Source organism: Xiphophorus hellerii, chromosome 23 (genome assembly GCF_003331165.1).
Source record: "Xiphophorus hellerii strain 12219 chromosome 23, Xiphophorus_hellerii-4.1, whole genome shotgun sequence".
Lineage (NCBI taxonomy): Eukaryota > Metazoa > Chordata > Actinopteri > Cyprinodontiformes > Poeciliidae > Xiphophorus > Xiphophorus hellerii.
The window spans coordinates 5,477,474-5,494,627 of NC_045694.1; the positions used below are offsets into that span (position 1 = coordinate 5,477,474).

Here is a 17,154-nt window from a genome sequence, read left to right on the forward strand (position 1 = left end):
ATTTCTATAAAAAAAGGAAACCGATTCAGTATCAGAAGATGTTAAATGAATCTTTATTATACAAGTGAAACTGTATAATTTACAACAGCTGTTGTAAAGTAAAAAAACAAAATCAAACAATATTACGTTATTTGTTTATTTAAGAACAGTGAGCTTCCACTTGACACCGTTTCTCATCTTTGGTGCTGTTGGGATCTCAGGATCTGCAAAAAAAAAAAAAAATATATATATATATATATATATATATATATATATATATATATATATACAGTTAGGGCCAGAAATATTTGGACAGTGACACAAGTTTTGTTATTTTAGCTGTTTACAAAAACATGTTCAGAAATACAATTATATATATAATATGGGCTGAAAGTGCACACTCCCAGCTGCAATATGAGAGTTTCCACATCCAAATCGGAGAAAGGGTTTAGGAATCATAGCTCTGTAATGCATAGCCTCCTCTTTTTCAAGGGACCAAAAGTAATTGGACAATGGACTCTAAGGGCTGCAATTAACTCAGAAGGCGTCTCCCTCGTTAACCTGTAATCAATTAAGTAGTTAAAAGGTCTGGGGTTGATTCCAGGTGTGTGGTTTTGCATTTGGAAGCTGTTGCTGTGACCAGACAACATGCGGTCAAAGGAACTCTCAATTGAGGTGAAGCAGAACATCCTGAGGCTGAAAAAAAAGAAAAAAATCCATCAGAGAGATAGCAGACATGCTTGGAGTAGCAAAATCAACAGTCGGGTACATTCTGAGAAAAAAGGAATTCACTGGTGAGCTTGGGAACTCAAAAAGGCCTGGGCGTCCACGGAAGACAACGGTGGTGGATGATCGCCGCATACTTTCTTTGGTGAAGAAGAACCCGTTCACAACATCAACTGAAGTCCAGAACACTCTCAGGGAAGTAGGTGTATCTGTCTCTAAGTCAACAGTAAAGAGAAGACTCCATGAAAGTAAATACAAAGGGTTCACATCTAGATGCAAACCATTCATCAATTCCAAAAATAGACAGGCCAGAGTTAAATTTGCCGAAAAACACCTCAAGAAGCCAGCCCAGTTCTGGAAAAGTATTCTATGGACAGATGAGACAAAGATCAACCTGTACCAGAATGATGGGAAGAAAAAAGTTTGGAGAAGAAAGGGAACGGCACATGATCCAAAGCACACCACATCCTCTGTAAAACATGGTGGAGGCAACGTGATGGCATGGGCATGCATGGCTTTCAATGGCACTGGGTCACTTGTGTTTATTGATGACATAACAGCAGACAAGAGTAGCCGGATGAATTCTGAAGTGTACCGGGATATACTTTCAGCCCAGATTCAGCCAAATGCTGCAAAGTTGATCGGACGGCGCTTCACAGTACAGATGGACAATGACCCCAAGCATACAGCCAAAGCTACCCAGGAGTTCATGAGTGCAAAAAAGTGGAACATTCTGCAATGGCCAAGTCAATCACCAGATCTTAACCCAATTGAGCATGCATTTCACTTGCTCAAATCCAGACTTCGGACGGAAAGACCCACAAACAAGCAAGACCTGAAGGCTGCGGCTGTAAAGGCCTGGCAAAACATTAAGAAGGAGGAAACCCAGCGTTTGGTGATGTCCATGGGTTCCAGACTTAAGGCAGTGATTGCCTCCAAAGGATTCGCAACAAAATATTGAAAAAAAACTATTTTGTTTGGGTTATGTTTATTTGTCCAATTACTTTTGAGCTCCTAAAATGTGGAGTGTTTGTAAAGAAATGTGTACAATTCCTACATTTTCTATCAGATATTTTTGTTCAACCCTTTAAATTAAACGTTACAATCTGCACTTGAATTCTGTTGTAGAGGTTTCATTTCAAATTCAATGCGGTGGCATGCAGAGCCCAACTCGCGAAAATTGTGTTACTGTCCAAATATTTCTGGCCCTAACTGTATATATATATAATATACACAGTATATACTGTATATAAGCACTTCTCCAATCTGCAGATCTGGCACACATCTCTCTAAAAAAAGTGTTTCTAAATGTTTGCTCACATAGCAAAGTCCTGTTTATATTTCAACAATATCTAGATATCTCAAGAGTTGGATTAGAGAATATTCTGGCAGTTTTTCACAAGATGATCAGTTATACCATGATTTTTAATTATTCAAAAGGAAAGAATTTCAATACTTTGTTTGGCATCTCATCTAAGCTAAACCAAGAACTTTGGGCCTAGTTTTTAAGTTTAAGTTTTTTACATCAACTTCTGATGTGACAAACCAGAAATAAATGGTCATCATTAAAATTTTAAAAATTTAAATTCCAGACTATGCTATCCTTAAACAAATACAAAAATAAAATATGGAATTGGGTTTGAGCATTACTTTGAAGGCAACAGGAGTTAAGAGGTGGAGATAAAAAAATAAAAAACACAAATCTTAACACCACAAACTGTACCGACCTAGTTGTGATGCTGCAGGTTTCTGCTGCTGCTGCTGCTGGAAAGAAGCCATGATGCTGTTTGCTGTGGAGTTTGGACCAGTTACCTTTAGAGTTAAAAAATGTCAAAAAGCAAAATTTATGTTTAGAAAATTTGTGCAGACAGTTCTGCCTTCTTATTTGTCATTAATATTGATTATAGTTCACTCAATCAACATCACATTTTAGCAGTATCAACTGCTTTGATGTTTTACCTTTAATCAAAAATAAGTACAGAAATATAATAGAAATATCCCTTATTGTCCCACAGTGTGGAAATTCAGGCATCACAGCAGCAAATTAATACATGATTAACAGATTTTGTAGACATGGATGCAAATGGAAAAAACAGATGAGATGAAGAATTTAATACAACCATCTTTGTTGCTTTTGTAGGCAAATTATTTAGGATCTTGAATCCAGTCATTTAGATAAAACCTTTAATAAACTTTAAAATGTTGGTGTCTAACAGAAATATAAAAAGAACATATTATGAATGAAGGATTTTGAAGAGGGTGTTATATTTACCGGAGCGTTGCCGCTCAGCAGGCCTTCAGGCCACACCTCAGGAACAGCTCCCTCCATCGCCTGCAGGGCTTCTTCATAGGCCAGCTGCAGTTTCCCGGCCTGTTTATCAAACTGGAACAGCACTAAGGCCTTAAGGAGGCTGTGGATCTCCTCTGTGGAAGATGAAGGGACAGATTTATCTTTCACCAGAACTTCTTACTGCTTTATTTACTGCAGCATGTCCAATGCAGACTGCACTCCACTACTTTCTTTTTCAAGTTTCTCGATGTTTCAGCAGGTTAAATTTGAGACTTACCCTATAAAAATATAATTTAGGGATACTATCAACTTACTTACCTTTTTACCTTTTTACAGCACAATTGTTTTAATTAGAAATATGTATGGCATTTCATTGAAACAAAAAATTATGTTTAATCCTGACCTAAAAAGCCTGATCAGTTCAAATGCTTTTAGACAGCATGACTGATCCTGGTTTTGTATTAGACACAAAAATCTGCACCTAAGCAGGCTGCATTTGAAGGAGGACAACACGTAAAATAAAGACTTGTTTGTACCTCTCATCTTGTCTACAGTAGTGATGATTTCACTCAGGGCGTGCATTAGGGCTCTGTCCTCCATTGGGCTTCCTTCCTTCAAACTCAGCTTCTTCCTCTCCGCTTTCCGGCGGTTCTTTGACGACCTTCTGCAAGAGAAATCCAAACACTGAAACCAAAAACAATATAAATATTATATTAACTTAACTTTTTTTTTTAGGTGTGTGCCCCTTACGAGGAGATCCGGGAGTTACTCTGGGAGTATTTAGACGCGGTCAACACACTGCTAGCTTCAGAGTAAAGCTCAGCATCAGGGCAGTCTGGACCTTCTTCATCTAACAAGGAACATAAATGGTTTAAAACACAACTAGATTCAAATGTTTAAACATATTTTGATGGAATGAAATGGATTTATCAGAGTTTTTCTCACCAAGCATATCCAGTCTGGCCTTTTCTTTCTGCTCTCGAACCACAGCCAAACGGCTCCGGTGCCGGTTAAATGTTACAACCTGAGCCTCCAAGAACCCTGTTTGAGAGTTCACAGCTGTGGAGAACAAAAATAAAACATTTTCTCCAACTATCCTCAGCATGGTTCATAAACCTTTTTAAACAACACAAGACAATCACTGTACTGTCTTTCATCTTACCTTCTAACAGAGCCGGTTTCAGGTTGGTTTCAGTGATATCCTGTCTGTTGTGCACATAAATCTTCAGTAATAAAAAATATATATTTTAATGCCACACAACTCAAAAAGAAAAAAAAAATCACTTTGACAAAGAAGATGAGTTTGTTTACAGACCAGTCTGAGCGCCTCCTCCCAGACTGCACCAGTGATTAGAGCCAAGATGGCTTCCTCACAATCCTGTTTGAAACAAAAAATAAAAATGTTTATAATGAGACCATAAAGCAACCTCTGTTGCTGGTTGAGAAGTCATTTTACTTTGTTAGAAGAGTCCTCCACTGTTTGTCGTTCACTTTTCACCACTTAACTACATTGTGCCGCTACTTCAACCATTTAACTTATACCATATTTTGCTCAGTCGGGACATTACGGTTATGTCTTTTGGTATTGACATCTAATACGGTTTAGGAAATATTCAGCTTTTTGTGACCGTTTTTGGCCCCATTGAAATTAATACAACATGAAAAGTTCTGCTAAAAACTTTGTGCTCTTTCACAGCTCACTACTTCCACGTATTTTCAGCTAGAAACAAATTTCAAAGTTTAGAATGTAGTCATATCCTTCAACTACTTTTGTTTATTTGAGCTTTTCATGTCTTTTATGTATTTCATAAAATCCCTCTTCAAGATTTTGCTTGCATTATCCTCAGTCTTCAGAAAAAAAACAAAAACAAAACAAAAAAACACTGGCCCACTAAATCTGAAGGTTCCCAATCTAACCCTAATCCAACCCTTAGTATAATACTGTAGGTCAAGATGCTAGTCCTAACCTATAGGCTGTAATTAGTATTACAGCTTTTTAGCTCAGTTTAGATTATGCTTTATTTGGCTGCTTCTGTCTATTTCTTAAATGTCTGCAAGTCTTCTATAGTGGACCTCAAATGCTTCTGTAATTTTTACTAAAAATATTTTAGTGAAGATACATTCACACTGCATCTTCACAGGAAATGCAAATTCTTCTAGGCTAGTTAAGTGAAATCTTACTTTGGCGTACTGATCCAAAAGCAGAGCAGCTTCTGAGCACCGCCTCTGCTCGGTCAGCTTCTCTGTGACAGAAGGAAGAAAAAACTTCATCAGAATTTCATGAAGCCAAATTTCTGTGGTTCAAAGATTACCAAACTAGTCTGAATGTAAGTTTGGGATTATTGTCCAAGTTTCAACCACCTAGTTTTTAGTTTTAAGAGAAATTTGAAAGTCTTTCACTCAGTTTCTATGATGCAGGAGAGCCACTGTTAGTAAAACAGACCCTGTATCATTCTGTACAGTGATACTAGGGCTGAAACGATTCCTCGAATGATTCGAGTACCTCGATTATTAAAATTCCTCGAGGAAAATTTACCTGCCTCGAAGTTTAGTTAATCTATGTTTTATTATTTAGCGCACCGTGTTCAGGCCGGAACATTATATGCGTTGCGCGGAGCTCTGCCTTCCGCCTCTGAGTTGTTGTCGAAAGCTAAGTGTTGGCGGCATAATGTCCAATTTTCAAGTTCGGTCAGTGGGGATTTTATTGATTCATGATAATGCTCAGGTTTCCATCGTTTTTTTGGGGACCAATAAACATCCTTAAATTGACTGGCGTTAGGGTTAAGGGTAAAATGACCCCCGTTCTTACTTTCGTGCCCTGCTCTACCGGTCCCCGGACTTAGATTCGTTCGCTCGCCTGCCCCCACCCCCACCACCCCAAGCCCCCAACTCCAGGCGACATTTCCTGTTTGTATTCTCAAACCCAAAGCTTGACAGGTATGGGACAAGGTGAGAGTTCATCTATTAAACTGACTGAAGATGAATACATAAACTAAAAGCTGGATCATAGACATTTTTCATAAGCGTATTTGTGAGCTTGCCTCTTTATTATTAAATTGAATATAATTTCAGATCTTTGTATAACTTTTCTTCAGGTTAACTTAGAAAGTGATCTATTATTGTTACAGGTTAGTTTTCTAAAATACAAAAAAGTAACTGGTAGGGAAGCTCAAAAATGAAAAATTGGACTGATATTGATATCTGATAGTAACACCGGTGTTATGCCAGATTTACCAATATTTTATTTTATTATTTTTTTTACCCGATTACTCGTAAGAATAATCGATAGATTACTCGATTACTAAAATATTCGTTTACAACAGCCCTAAGTGATACTGACATTTCCCCATATGTTTCTGGTCACGCTAACCATTTTTTTCCTCTTAAAGTCAGAGTTTGGGTTGTCAGAGATGGTTGAAACTTGGACAGAACCAGTTGTCCCAGCAGAAGAAAAATGACAACACACACATTAAAACTGGTTTTGGAATGGATAACACTGACTAACAACAAATCCTTCACTAGAACCATTTTGTGCCAAGGAACTAGAACTGAACACAACATCAAACAACTGCATGGATGCATTATTAAGAATGTTTCAGGTGCCATGAATGAAAACTCTGATAGTCAATAACATATTTGATAGATATAGATATCTGATCTGACATGAATTCTAGTGACTGTGATCTTAAAGTGGAAAAAAGAGGAAAAAATAAGAGTAAAAGTTACAAAAATATAACACAATATCCCTAATTCTCAAGAATAATTCTGCAATCAACAAATCCAGCCAGAATTATTACAAAAGCTTGTTGATGTCAATAACAATTGTATGTTTTCTCTGCAACCAAATAAAAGCATATTTTGGTCTGAATGTATAATTTTGACCTTGTTTGGATTAAAAGAAAACTAAAATATTCTAATATGCATCTTGTTCTTTTCAAAAGCAAGCTGTATAATTAGTCTGTTCAGAAAAAAAGAACATTTCAAAGCTAATCATTAAAAGTATAAGTCACATGAAATTAATTTTTATTATATGTGTTTACCAACTTCTGAGTGGCACTGCATTTTTCTCCATCAGTCAGACTACACGTTGTCATGGTTACCTGCCAAGTCTCTGGCCAGCAGAGCTAACTGGTCCAGCGGTAGCGGTATCTGCTGTGCCACACAGATGGCGTTTCTCCAACTGGAGCAGCTGGTGAAAGCCTGCAGCGCCCTGGCTGGCTCGCCGCATCGCCACAGCAACAAGCCGGCCTGCTCGGCCTGTTGCTGCTCCACCAGGTGCTCAGCATATGCAGAGCTCACAAGCTGAAGGCAAAAAGACTCAAATCACTCAGGATTGACTTGCTCTAGTTAGATATCAAAACTGTTGAGAAATGTGGACTAGTGACGGGATTTAATTCATAACAGCTCACCTTGTACTGAGGACTATCTGCTGTGTACAACCGCAGAGCTTCACTGTAGAGTTTCTGCTCCTTCACCAGCTGCAGAACTTCAATGAAATGTTCCTCTCCTGAGCAAAACAAACAATATCCAGGCCAGAAATAACCATCATAACCCCCAAACATGTTTCCAGATTAAATCATACTGTCCAGTAGAAGCTGACTGACCAGACTTGCTGAGATGCACCAAAGCCTTCCTGTAGCGTTTTAGGTGTTTGTCGATGGTATAGTGTTGGTAGTTTGGCTCCAGGCTCTTCAGCATGTTCAGGAAAGGAAGATACTCTTTTGGGTCCTGAAAAGATTGAGAAGAAAATACTTTATCAAATAAGAACCTTAAAAAGTTTTTCTTTACATTATTTTATTGGTTAAAAAAAACAAAAAAACTTTCTAGATTAATTAATATGTTTGTTTTTGCTTAGCCTGGTGAAGTAGATTAAAAGAGATCTATTATGCAAAATTCACATTATGAGCATTTTTGCACCTTCACTTGGTTTCTCTAAAAACACACCAAGTGCTTAAAAAAAACACCCAGGCAGATTCTGGCAATAAGTTCTTATATTTTGACGTCTGAAAAACGAGCTGTTTCAAAAACATTTGCAATGTAACATCACAAATCAGTAGGCACTGATTAGTGGTGTTACCTAGCAGCTTATTTAGATTTAAAGTGACAAGAGGCCTTCAAGCAGCTAAAATCTCATTATTTAAGAATGAATTTATGCAAAAAAATGCAGCGGCCATGATTTGTATAGCCCATAGCCCTATCCTAACTTGTTCAAGGGAACTTAATAGATTATTAAGTTATTGCATCATTATTATCTAAAATAAATTCTCACAGCAAAGTTGTTTATTTGAAAATATTTGAAAGCTACTTGTCTTAAAAAAACACAACAAAAGTCAGTTATCTTAATTATAAACTATATTAGAAAAACAACTATGATTCATATGGACACGGATCATCTTTCAGTTGTATTAAGAATAATATTTCCAGTGACGTCTCGTACCTTCTGTGATTTTTCAGCCACCATGAGAACAAGGTCAAAGTCGTACGTCCCGAGTGAGTGTTCGTACAGATCGTTGACGTTGACGAGGAAGAGGAGGTACTTTAGGGCCTCTTCAGCGCTTACAGCTCCCGGAGCTTCAGGTGGCTTTTCTAAAAGTACACCAACACATCTTTTCATAGTGAAATAACTGAAAAAACAACTAATGCACATTTACACATAACTCATATCCTGCAGAGTATCAGTAAGTACAGCTCACCTCGCAGCTCATGCACTTTCTGCAGAGCGATCTCAAGCTCAGGAATGGTCTTCTTCACGTGAGAAGTCAATATGGACAGACAGAACCTTTAAAGAGGAAAAATTTGAACATGAAGCAAAAAATATATCTTATGCGGATCTTTACATATACTAATTACTTGAATGTAATATTTGCTTTTTTAACCATGAAAATATGAAATATTTTTACAATACTGACACATTTTAAAAACATACTTGTTGAAAAGCAACTAAAAATAAATTAATATTTTTTACTTTCCGTATTGATTTGCTCAATTGCCCTCCTTCTGTTAGCTCTTCTAACAGTAACAATCAACAAATTACCAAAAAACTGAAACATCACTGACTTGTTTGCATCCATTGCCTCCATGGCTTTCCGTAAAGCATCACAAACAACGTCAACCTTTTTCTGGCCTGACACAACCTGGCTCTGCAGTGGGCTGCTCTCTGGGCGGGGGTACATGGTGCAGGTCGTATCTTCTTCTCTATGCACAACAGGAAAGAAAAATATCTATCATAAAAGAGAAGATTTTCCCTCAAAGTGACAAGCTTCTCTTTATAAACATCTTACTTGAGCTCAGTGAGGAAGAGGTTAATGTGGTTAATGGAGTTGAGTTGTGTAATGAAGGTTTCGACGTTTTCCAAAAAAACCTGGAGAAGAAACAATCAAAAAAGTAGGACATGTTATTAATAGTTTTAAAAATATACATCTTTTAATTTTCTTCTTAGGTTATACCCCATTATGACCAAAAGCTATGAGCAACCTTAAACCATTTCCTTTTCGTCTCTATATATTGATGTTCAGGGTAAAACTGTTATAAACAGGAAACCACTGAAAGATCTTTGGCCTGAAGCTGGATAATCCCATTAAAATCACCCAAAAGAGCTTTTAATTTCTCATGTAATTCATGAAAATATACATAACTGGCCACAAAATATACATAACTTTTGCTTCCTCAGTATTTTTAGAGACATTTCTCTATAACATCCATACATACCTTTGGATTGTGGTCATAAATAAGGTTTAGGTTGATCCTTAACTTCCTCATACACTCAAATGCCTCTTTGAATCTGAAGCTGTGAAAAAAACAACAGCTAGATTAATTAAAAAAAGTCACTCTTGAAAATTAAATGCTAAAATGATGATTTACAGGAGTGCCCGCTGTTGAAATCAACATTTTAACAATGTTATTAGTTTTTAAACATGAAGCAAAACAAGAGATGAAAAGTATGGGTGCAGAAAACTATCCTTGATCCTGGAAAATGTTCCTTGAGTGGAAAAAAAATTCCTTGCTCTACAAAAAGATTCAGTTAAGCAATATGCAACAAATCTAAATGTAACTGGAAGGATATTAAACTTACCTATCTAACCACTTCCTTAACTGAGCCAGAACCAGCGCTCTGTGATGAATGGTCTCCAGATTTCCCCGAGGCATCTGAAAACACAATAAACCCATGAATCACATTTTTAAAAGTTTTTTTTAATTAGCAATTTTGGAAAAACCTCTCAGAAAGGCGCATTTGGAGGAAATTCGGAGTATTCTGTAAATATAAACTAAGCTGACCTGTAGAATCACTCTGGTGTCCTGAGGGACCACAGTCACGATCCTGGAGCCTCGCTCCACTCGCCGATGCGTCTCATCGTTCTGACCTCCATCAGAGGACAAAGCCACCTGCAGACCTGCAGGAAGACGATTTTTACTTTTAATTTCATGAGGGAAAAAAAATCACCATTTAGTGGATGACGATCACTTCTGGTGCCTCAGAGCATTTTATTTGTTTCTGTCGCACCTTTGAGGGTCAGTGTGCTCAGCTGGAGGCAGCGGCAGGTGTGAGAGTGAGTGGTGATGAGCAGGAAATCGTCACAAACGGCAAAGGAGCTAACGTTGGACGCAAGCTGAGGACAAAGAAGATTTTATAAAAATGTTAATGCTAAAAAAGAAAAAACAGTAACTGAACACAAATAAACCACATTGACTTTGCACCTCTGTGTCTCCAGCGTACAGGTGGGATCTGTCTGTGAGGCCAAGCAGGTATTCCTGCAAACATCAAGCAAAGAAAGCAGAAACATTAAGACCTGTACAGTTTTCAGACCAAAGTTCAAAACTTTTCAAATTTCTCACAATTCTAGCCAGGTTTTGAAAGAGAAATAAAAATTCACATTACAGTGAATTTATGGTGTTTATGTTTCTAAACTATTCAGATTGTGATTACAGACAAGGAAGAGAATATATCAGGGGTCTGCAACCTGCGGCTCTCTGAATCCTCCACAATGGGTCTTTATAACTTTGGTTAAGGCCATAAATAACCAACTGCTTTTAAATATAAATATACTAACAATATATTTAGGTTTTTCATTAGTAAATATTAATTAGTAATAGTAATTAGTATTTGTCCGTTTTGAATGTAACTTTTGTAAAATAGGATCGGAAAAAACAAACAAAAAAAAGTCTAAAAATATTTTCCATTTAATTTTTCCATACATATCAAAAACTTGAAGAATTTTCCAGGTTTTATTAGAAATACTCTTAACTTATTCTTGCAAAGAATGCCATCATTGATAAATATTAATAAATCCTAAATGAATATTAAAAAAGTAAAGCAGCCTGTGTTGTGTAGTTATGTTTGTACCGTTCCACTTATGCAGCAGAGAGAAGTTTGGATGCAGGAAATAGGAAAGTTGATGCTGCAGCCGCTGGAGTCACGCCACTCTTCCACTGACATCTCAGGACAATCTGCAAAAAAACATACAAAAGAAAATATTTTACAGAAAATACATTTTATGCGTCTCTAATATATGCTTCCATACATGTTTCAGTGAATCTCATAAAAATCCACAGTAATGAATAGATAAGAAAACACAAGTTACAGATGTAGTTTCTCCATAAGCTATAAGTATCAGTGGAATAAAAGCATAAAAATCAGAAGAAGCAGATTATGTTTTGTTTTCTCACCCCAGAGGAGTTTCCTTATTTGTCCGTCCTCCAGCTGCAGAGCCACAGTTCCAGTCAGAGAGCAGTGAACCGTAGTGATCACAACACCTTCAACCTCCACCTGAGACCTGAGGATGAAAACCAGCATGAGAAGGAAAAAAGAAAGTAATTTGAAAATTCATTATGAATATTTTAAAACAATATTGAAGGAGAATTCAAAGTCTGCAGACCGAACAGCCAGAGTGTCAGAGGCGTCCTGCGCAGAACGAAGCATCAACAGGGTGGAGGTGTTGGGCACAACACCAGAAGTGACGACAAAAAACATTTCCTCCTGTAGCCACAGCAGCTGCCGCAAGGCAAGGGGATCGTCCTGAGGAGCCGTCAATCTGAAGGACATGTCAAGTCAAAACAAGAGTTGACTTCTTTTTTTCAAGAAAGAATGAGGAGCAGAAATGTGTCAGAACAACCTGTTTTCTTTAATTACCTGAAGGATTTCTGGAGGACAAGAGGACGGGACAAAATGCTGAACCCATCTGCAGTTTTGTCCAAATCTTTCTTTGAAACTGGATTTACATAAGAACATGATGTACATATAAAACATCAGCTAGAAAAAACCCCTAACCCCCCCCCGGTATAGAAGTCATTCTATAAATATATTTTCAGTGGTTTTTAAGAAAAAGGGAATATCATCTCATGTTTTGGAATAAAGTCATCATCTCATCATAATTTAATTTTCTCATTATCATAAGATACAAAAATGTTTTCTAATAATCAGTTATTTGAGCTCACAGGTTGATTAAGATTTAAAATCCGCTTTTATTTTCTTAATTCTGTTTTTCTTAACACTGAATATGATATGAAAACTGTAAAGTAGTCCACAGTTTTGCAGCTTACCTTTTCCAAACACCGAGATCTGTCCATTGGAGGTGAACACAGCAATCTGATTGGTCCGTTCAGTCTGACAGAGGAAAGTCACCTGGTTGACTGGTGACTTCAGCTGGAGCTCGAACGAACACATGGGAGGAGGAACCACACTCTGCCTGAAGGTCGTGACCAGAATTTTCTCTGAAAAAATGAGTAGAACATTAAACTCGTGTTATAGAAACAACAAGGTAAAGAATAAAATCTTTTCTTCATATTCACCTCCATCGATCACCGCCACGCTGGCGTCATCAGTCAAGTCGAGTCCACGGCTTCGCTCTGTTGTCCAGCCCCAGTCATAGGCGATGCTCGTCCAGCTGTGGGTCACAACATGGAGGCGTAGGGGGCGTTCTGGGTCCCAGCAGAAGCAGACAGGAGCTTTCTGAGGGTCTCCATCGAAGTCCAGGCTCTGCTTCAGGTACCAGTGGTAGTTTCCCACCGTCCACAGCTGGACTGCAGCAAGAAGAAACAGAGAGATTTGTTTTATTGAATTTGAACTAGGTGAAGCTAAAGCTACCACAAGATCAAACAAATTTACAGACAAAAGTATTTTTTAATCTAAAATACAAAATGTGTATATTTTTGTACAATTTTGATGTAATTACTGCTCTGAGTGTGTTGTTCTTTCAGTAAATGGACTCTTTTAGTTTGTATACTCTAGTTATTGATTAGTCAATTACTAAATTAGTTACAATTATTTCAACAATCGATTCAGCAGAATTAATCATTTTAGCCCTAAAAGCCATGGTTTACAGAAACATCACAAAGCACTAATTGTAAAGGTATCACTCAGGGGAAGAATAGAAAAACAAAATATCACCGTGAAGACAGATATCTACAAAAAACAAAAATCTGGGACAGCAGTGACATTACAGCGAGTGGCAGCTGCGTTCGAATGTGACAAAAGTCTCCTGTTTTTTCTGCTCAATAGAAAGATTTCAATCTAAAAGCCTTTTCTCAGCCTGGCTGAAGTCAATCAAACTCAATTGGTTAATTCCATCTCTCTTAATGCTAAATGTAGAGATATATGTAGTTATTTGAAAAATGTCATTTTTTTATGTCTGTGTTGTGCTTACTGTAACTCTTGACTTTTCCATCCTCTCCAGCAGTCAAGTCTTCCAACCAAACAGCCAAAACGGTGGAGTCGCTGTTCCACACCAGCTCCTTCACCTAAAGACACACACATTATAATAATGATCTAATAATGTTGTCAGCTCAAATATTTATTAATCAAAAGTTATTAATTTACTTAATCAGAACATGCCTTGGCTTGGTCTTTGCTAAATGGTAGTGTGAAGTCTCCGTGAAGCAGTCCGTTCTTCTCCATGAACACAACGCTGTGTTTGTTGGGATGTCTCTGAGAGCTGGCAATCAGGCTACCTGAAGGTCTGAAACGACACATGAAGCTGTAAAACTGATGTACAGCTTTGATATTCAAGGAGAAGAAATACAGTTTTTTTATTTTTACAGAACTGTAGATTGTGAATTTTAAGGAGTTCTCACTTCCAGCACAGTGCCTGCTCAAGGCCGTTGATGGGCTCGCTGGTGGCCTGCAGAACGCCCTCTCTGTTCCAGACTCGGACCTTCCTTGCTCCAGTCTGGGGACAGATGGCGCTGACGGCAAACAGCTGACCGTCTCCCCGCCAAGTGACTCTGGGTCTGCGGTCATCCCAGGCCACGGCTGGCTGCACATCCTGCGATAAAACATGTAAATGGGACAGACTTAACATTTGTTCAATCAAATCTCATCTTTAAAGCAGGTCTGAAGTTTGAGAGAATCATCAACAACCTGAATCTTCTTCTGTGCTGCCTGTTTTCCCTCTGAGCCATGAAACTGAGTCTCCTTCTTCCCCCAACCCACTGTGATAAACTTCCCTATAAAACAAACCATGTAGATGTAAAGTTTTCAATTAAAAATATTCAAATCAAACATAATACACAAAACAAGTCATCACTAAAAAAACAAACAAAATAAAGCAAGTCATACACACTAGTGGTTAATGAGACTAACTTAAATCCAGGCGGGTTTTTTTAGTACAATTAATCTCTGAACACTCAGAGAGGAGTTAATCTGAAGCAGGATACCTTCACCAAAATCATCTTGGTGGATTCCAACCTCAGTAACCGGCTCAAAATCTTTGGTCATCATGATGATTGTTTCCTGTCCTGTGGACAAAGACAGTTGTTTATTTATTTATTTGTTTGTTTATTTATTTATTCAAAGCACTGATAAGTATTTCTGTGTGAGTATGAATCTTTTAGATATAAGCAATGGAATCTTAAAATACAACATTTTTTCCCAATTTATGCAAACTTTCAAGTTTTCCAGTCCCTTGCAAGATATCTGCTGGTCTCAGCAGTAAAATGTAAGATTTTTTAAGACCTTTAAATGCCAGCTTGACTGAAATTTAAGACTGAAAAACTGTAAAGATAGAGGAGTCATAGAACCAATGAAGATGCCTGTGTACAGCTCAAACTTTTACATGACAGAAAGTCCCTTTATAGCTTTTAATCGTTCTACGTGTTAATTTCCTTTTAAACTATGTTATTTACATGTGACGTGTCTGTAACATACTGACCAGTTGTAAGAATGACGAGTTCTTCATCAGGACTCCAGCTCATAGACGTAAGACCGCTGTCCACACTGCCAACACACTCCAACTGTGGAACATACTGCTGTTTAATCTGCTTTCCCTTTAACCATTATCCTAAAACACATTAAGTAGTGCTCTGAAAAAGATGGGTGGAAAAACAAAACACACTTGGCTGGTGTTGAGGTTGAAGAGAACGACGTCTCCGCCTGCTGTGGCCAAACATGCAGACTGAAGCTCAGCGAGGTCCTGCAGTCCCACCACCACTCCGCTGCCATCTTCTGGCAGGTAACCATCAGCTGTTAACGAAGTTTCTCTGACAACCTACAAAAAAGAAAAAAGGGAGGAAAATAATCAATCGGATCAAAGAAATTCTCCCATCTTAAAATATACAGAAATTAGGAGTACCGCACCTCGCCTGTGTGTGGGTCGTACTCTGTGACTGAGAACTGAGAGGCGATGAGGAGTGAGCCAGTGTCGGACCTCACAGAGAAACACTGAGGAGAACCAGGACCCTGCAGCTCTGAGCTACAAAGGCTCTTCAGCAGCTTCAGATTCCTCATTTTACCTCAAGACAACCTGAAACAACGTCAGTGAAACATGTTAAAAACTGAAACATTTGACATGACAAACCTACTTTTATCTGATCACACCATCAATCCAAAAATTTGGTGAACCTATTTTGTTCCATTAGTTTATAATTTCATATGTTGAACATGACAAAAATGAACAAAAGTTTTTATAATGAAGTTCTTCACCTTCTTCCTATAAGAACCACTAGATAGGAAGAAAACTACCTGGGAACCATTGTTATAGAATCTCATTAGGTTTTATCTGGAAATAAGAAGAGCTCTGACATCTCTCCATCAATCTGTTTAACGTAAGTAATGTGTTTGAAATGATCAGAATCAGTTAATTAGTTAGTTAAAACACAATTACTGATCTAACAATCTGTTTAAACGTATTTAGTCAGATTGTAAAAAGGTTGCAATCAGAGTCAGATTAAAGACTAGAAGTTGATTTCTAGTATACAAGTTATATAGTACAGTTCAGTACAGTAACAACACAGAAAATGTTGAATCTTTTTTCAATGAAAGCCTCTGAAATCTCATAAAATGAAGCTACAAAAACATTTGCTACAATCAAAAAGATTGGAGGAAAGTTTTTTTCTGTTTCATAGTGATCCTATAGCAGCTTAGCGCTCAGCAGTTTCAAATGAACACCTCTCTGAGCTCTGTCAGCGGTTTTTCACAAGTCACCGATAATAAAATAAATACAATAACAAGCTAAATAATATGTCAAAGATTTATTAGGGTCCAGAAACGACTGAGTTTACAAGCAAAATAATTTGAGTCCGAAAATGGAACTTGGTGTGTTAGCTTGAGGATTGGATACAAAATTTAACCTCGCCGAATAAAAACTAACATCTTTGGCATTTTAATAAATGGAAATACAAGTGTGCATCTCACCGAAATGATGTAACTTGAGGAAACCAAGTTCCGGGGTATCCAGCCAACACCACAACAACATACATGTGGTTCTGTCCAACTCTTCCCCTTTCACCCCTGGCTCATTCTGATGACGCTGCGGTGATGTCGCCCTCTAATGACTTGGAGCATAACTACATCACTGAGAGGCACAGGACAAATAACATTCTGTAATATTGTTTCAAATAGCAATTTAATCTTTTTACTAAAACACAAGCTTTGATTTTACAATCACTCAAGATACTCCTCAGCTGAGAAAATAAGAGGAAAATAAGAAAATCTCTGTTTTAACAGATTCAAATGATCAATTAAAAAATAATCTGTAATGCATATTTGCTCATGGTTTTTTGACAAATACGATTTCTATTTGATACTGGTCTCTGTAGTCTAACTGTGGGTTTATTCTCAAACAAGATTAGACTTATTTAAGAGAAGATTTAAAATAAATGAGACTTGTAGAAAACACAATGCTGCAGTGTTATGTTGTCTTTTTTGTTTAACTGAATTAAGATTTATT

At 37.5% G+C, this 17,154-nt stretch overlaps 1 protein-coding gene across 1 annotated transcript; it reads right to left on the minus strand.

Moving 5' to 3' along the window:
* Nucleotides 1-31: 31 nt before the first annotated feature.
* On the minus strand, nt 32-16,734 carry elp1 (elongator acetyltransferase complex subunit 1). The gene is made up of 36 exons (XM_032555425.1): nt 16,620-16,734; nt 15,564-15,729; nt 15,322-15,474; nt 15,139-15,220; nt 14,645-14,725; nt 14,349-14,434; nt 14,063-14,253; nt 13,824-13,947; nt 13,636-13,729; nt 12,782-13,012; nt 12,533-12,703; nt 12,123-12,201; nt 11,869-12,024; nt 11,660-11,766; nt 11,337-11,440; nt 10,691-10,744; nt 10,497-10,602; nt 10,271-10,386; nt 10,068-10,141; nt 9,704-9,782; nt 9,277-9,356; nt 9,053-9,190; nt 8,689-8,774; nt 8,433-8,581; nt 7,600-7,723; nt 7,405-7,502; nt 7,096-7,297; nt 5,177-5,238; nt 4,311-4,373; nt 4,158-4,218; nt 3,941-4,054; nt 3,746-3,845; nt 3,532-3,659; nt 2,978-3,129; nt 2,433-2,517; nt 32-203 (listed from the first exon to the last, which is right to left on the minus strand). The coding sequence occupies exons 2-36, from the start codon at nt 15,711-15,713 to the stop codon at nt 136-138; spliced, it is 3,948 nt and encodes a 1,315-aa protein (XP_032411316.1). The 5' UTR covers nt 15,714-15,729; nt 16,620-16,734; the 3' UTR covers nt 32-135.
* Between the last annotated feature and the right edge of the window lie 420 nt (nt 16,735-17,154).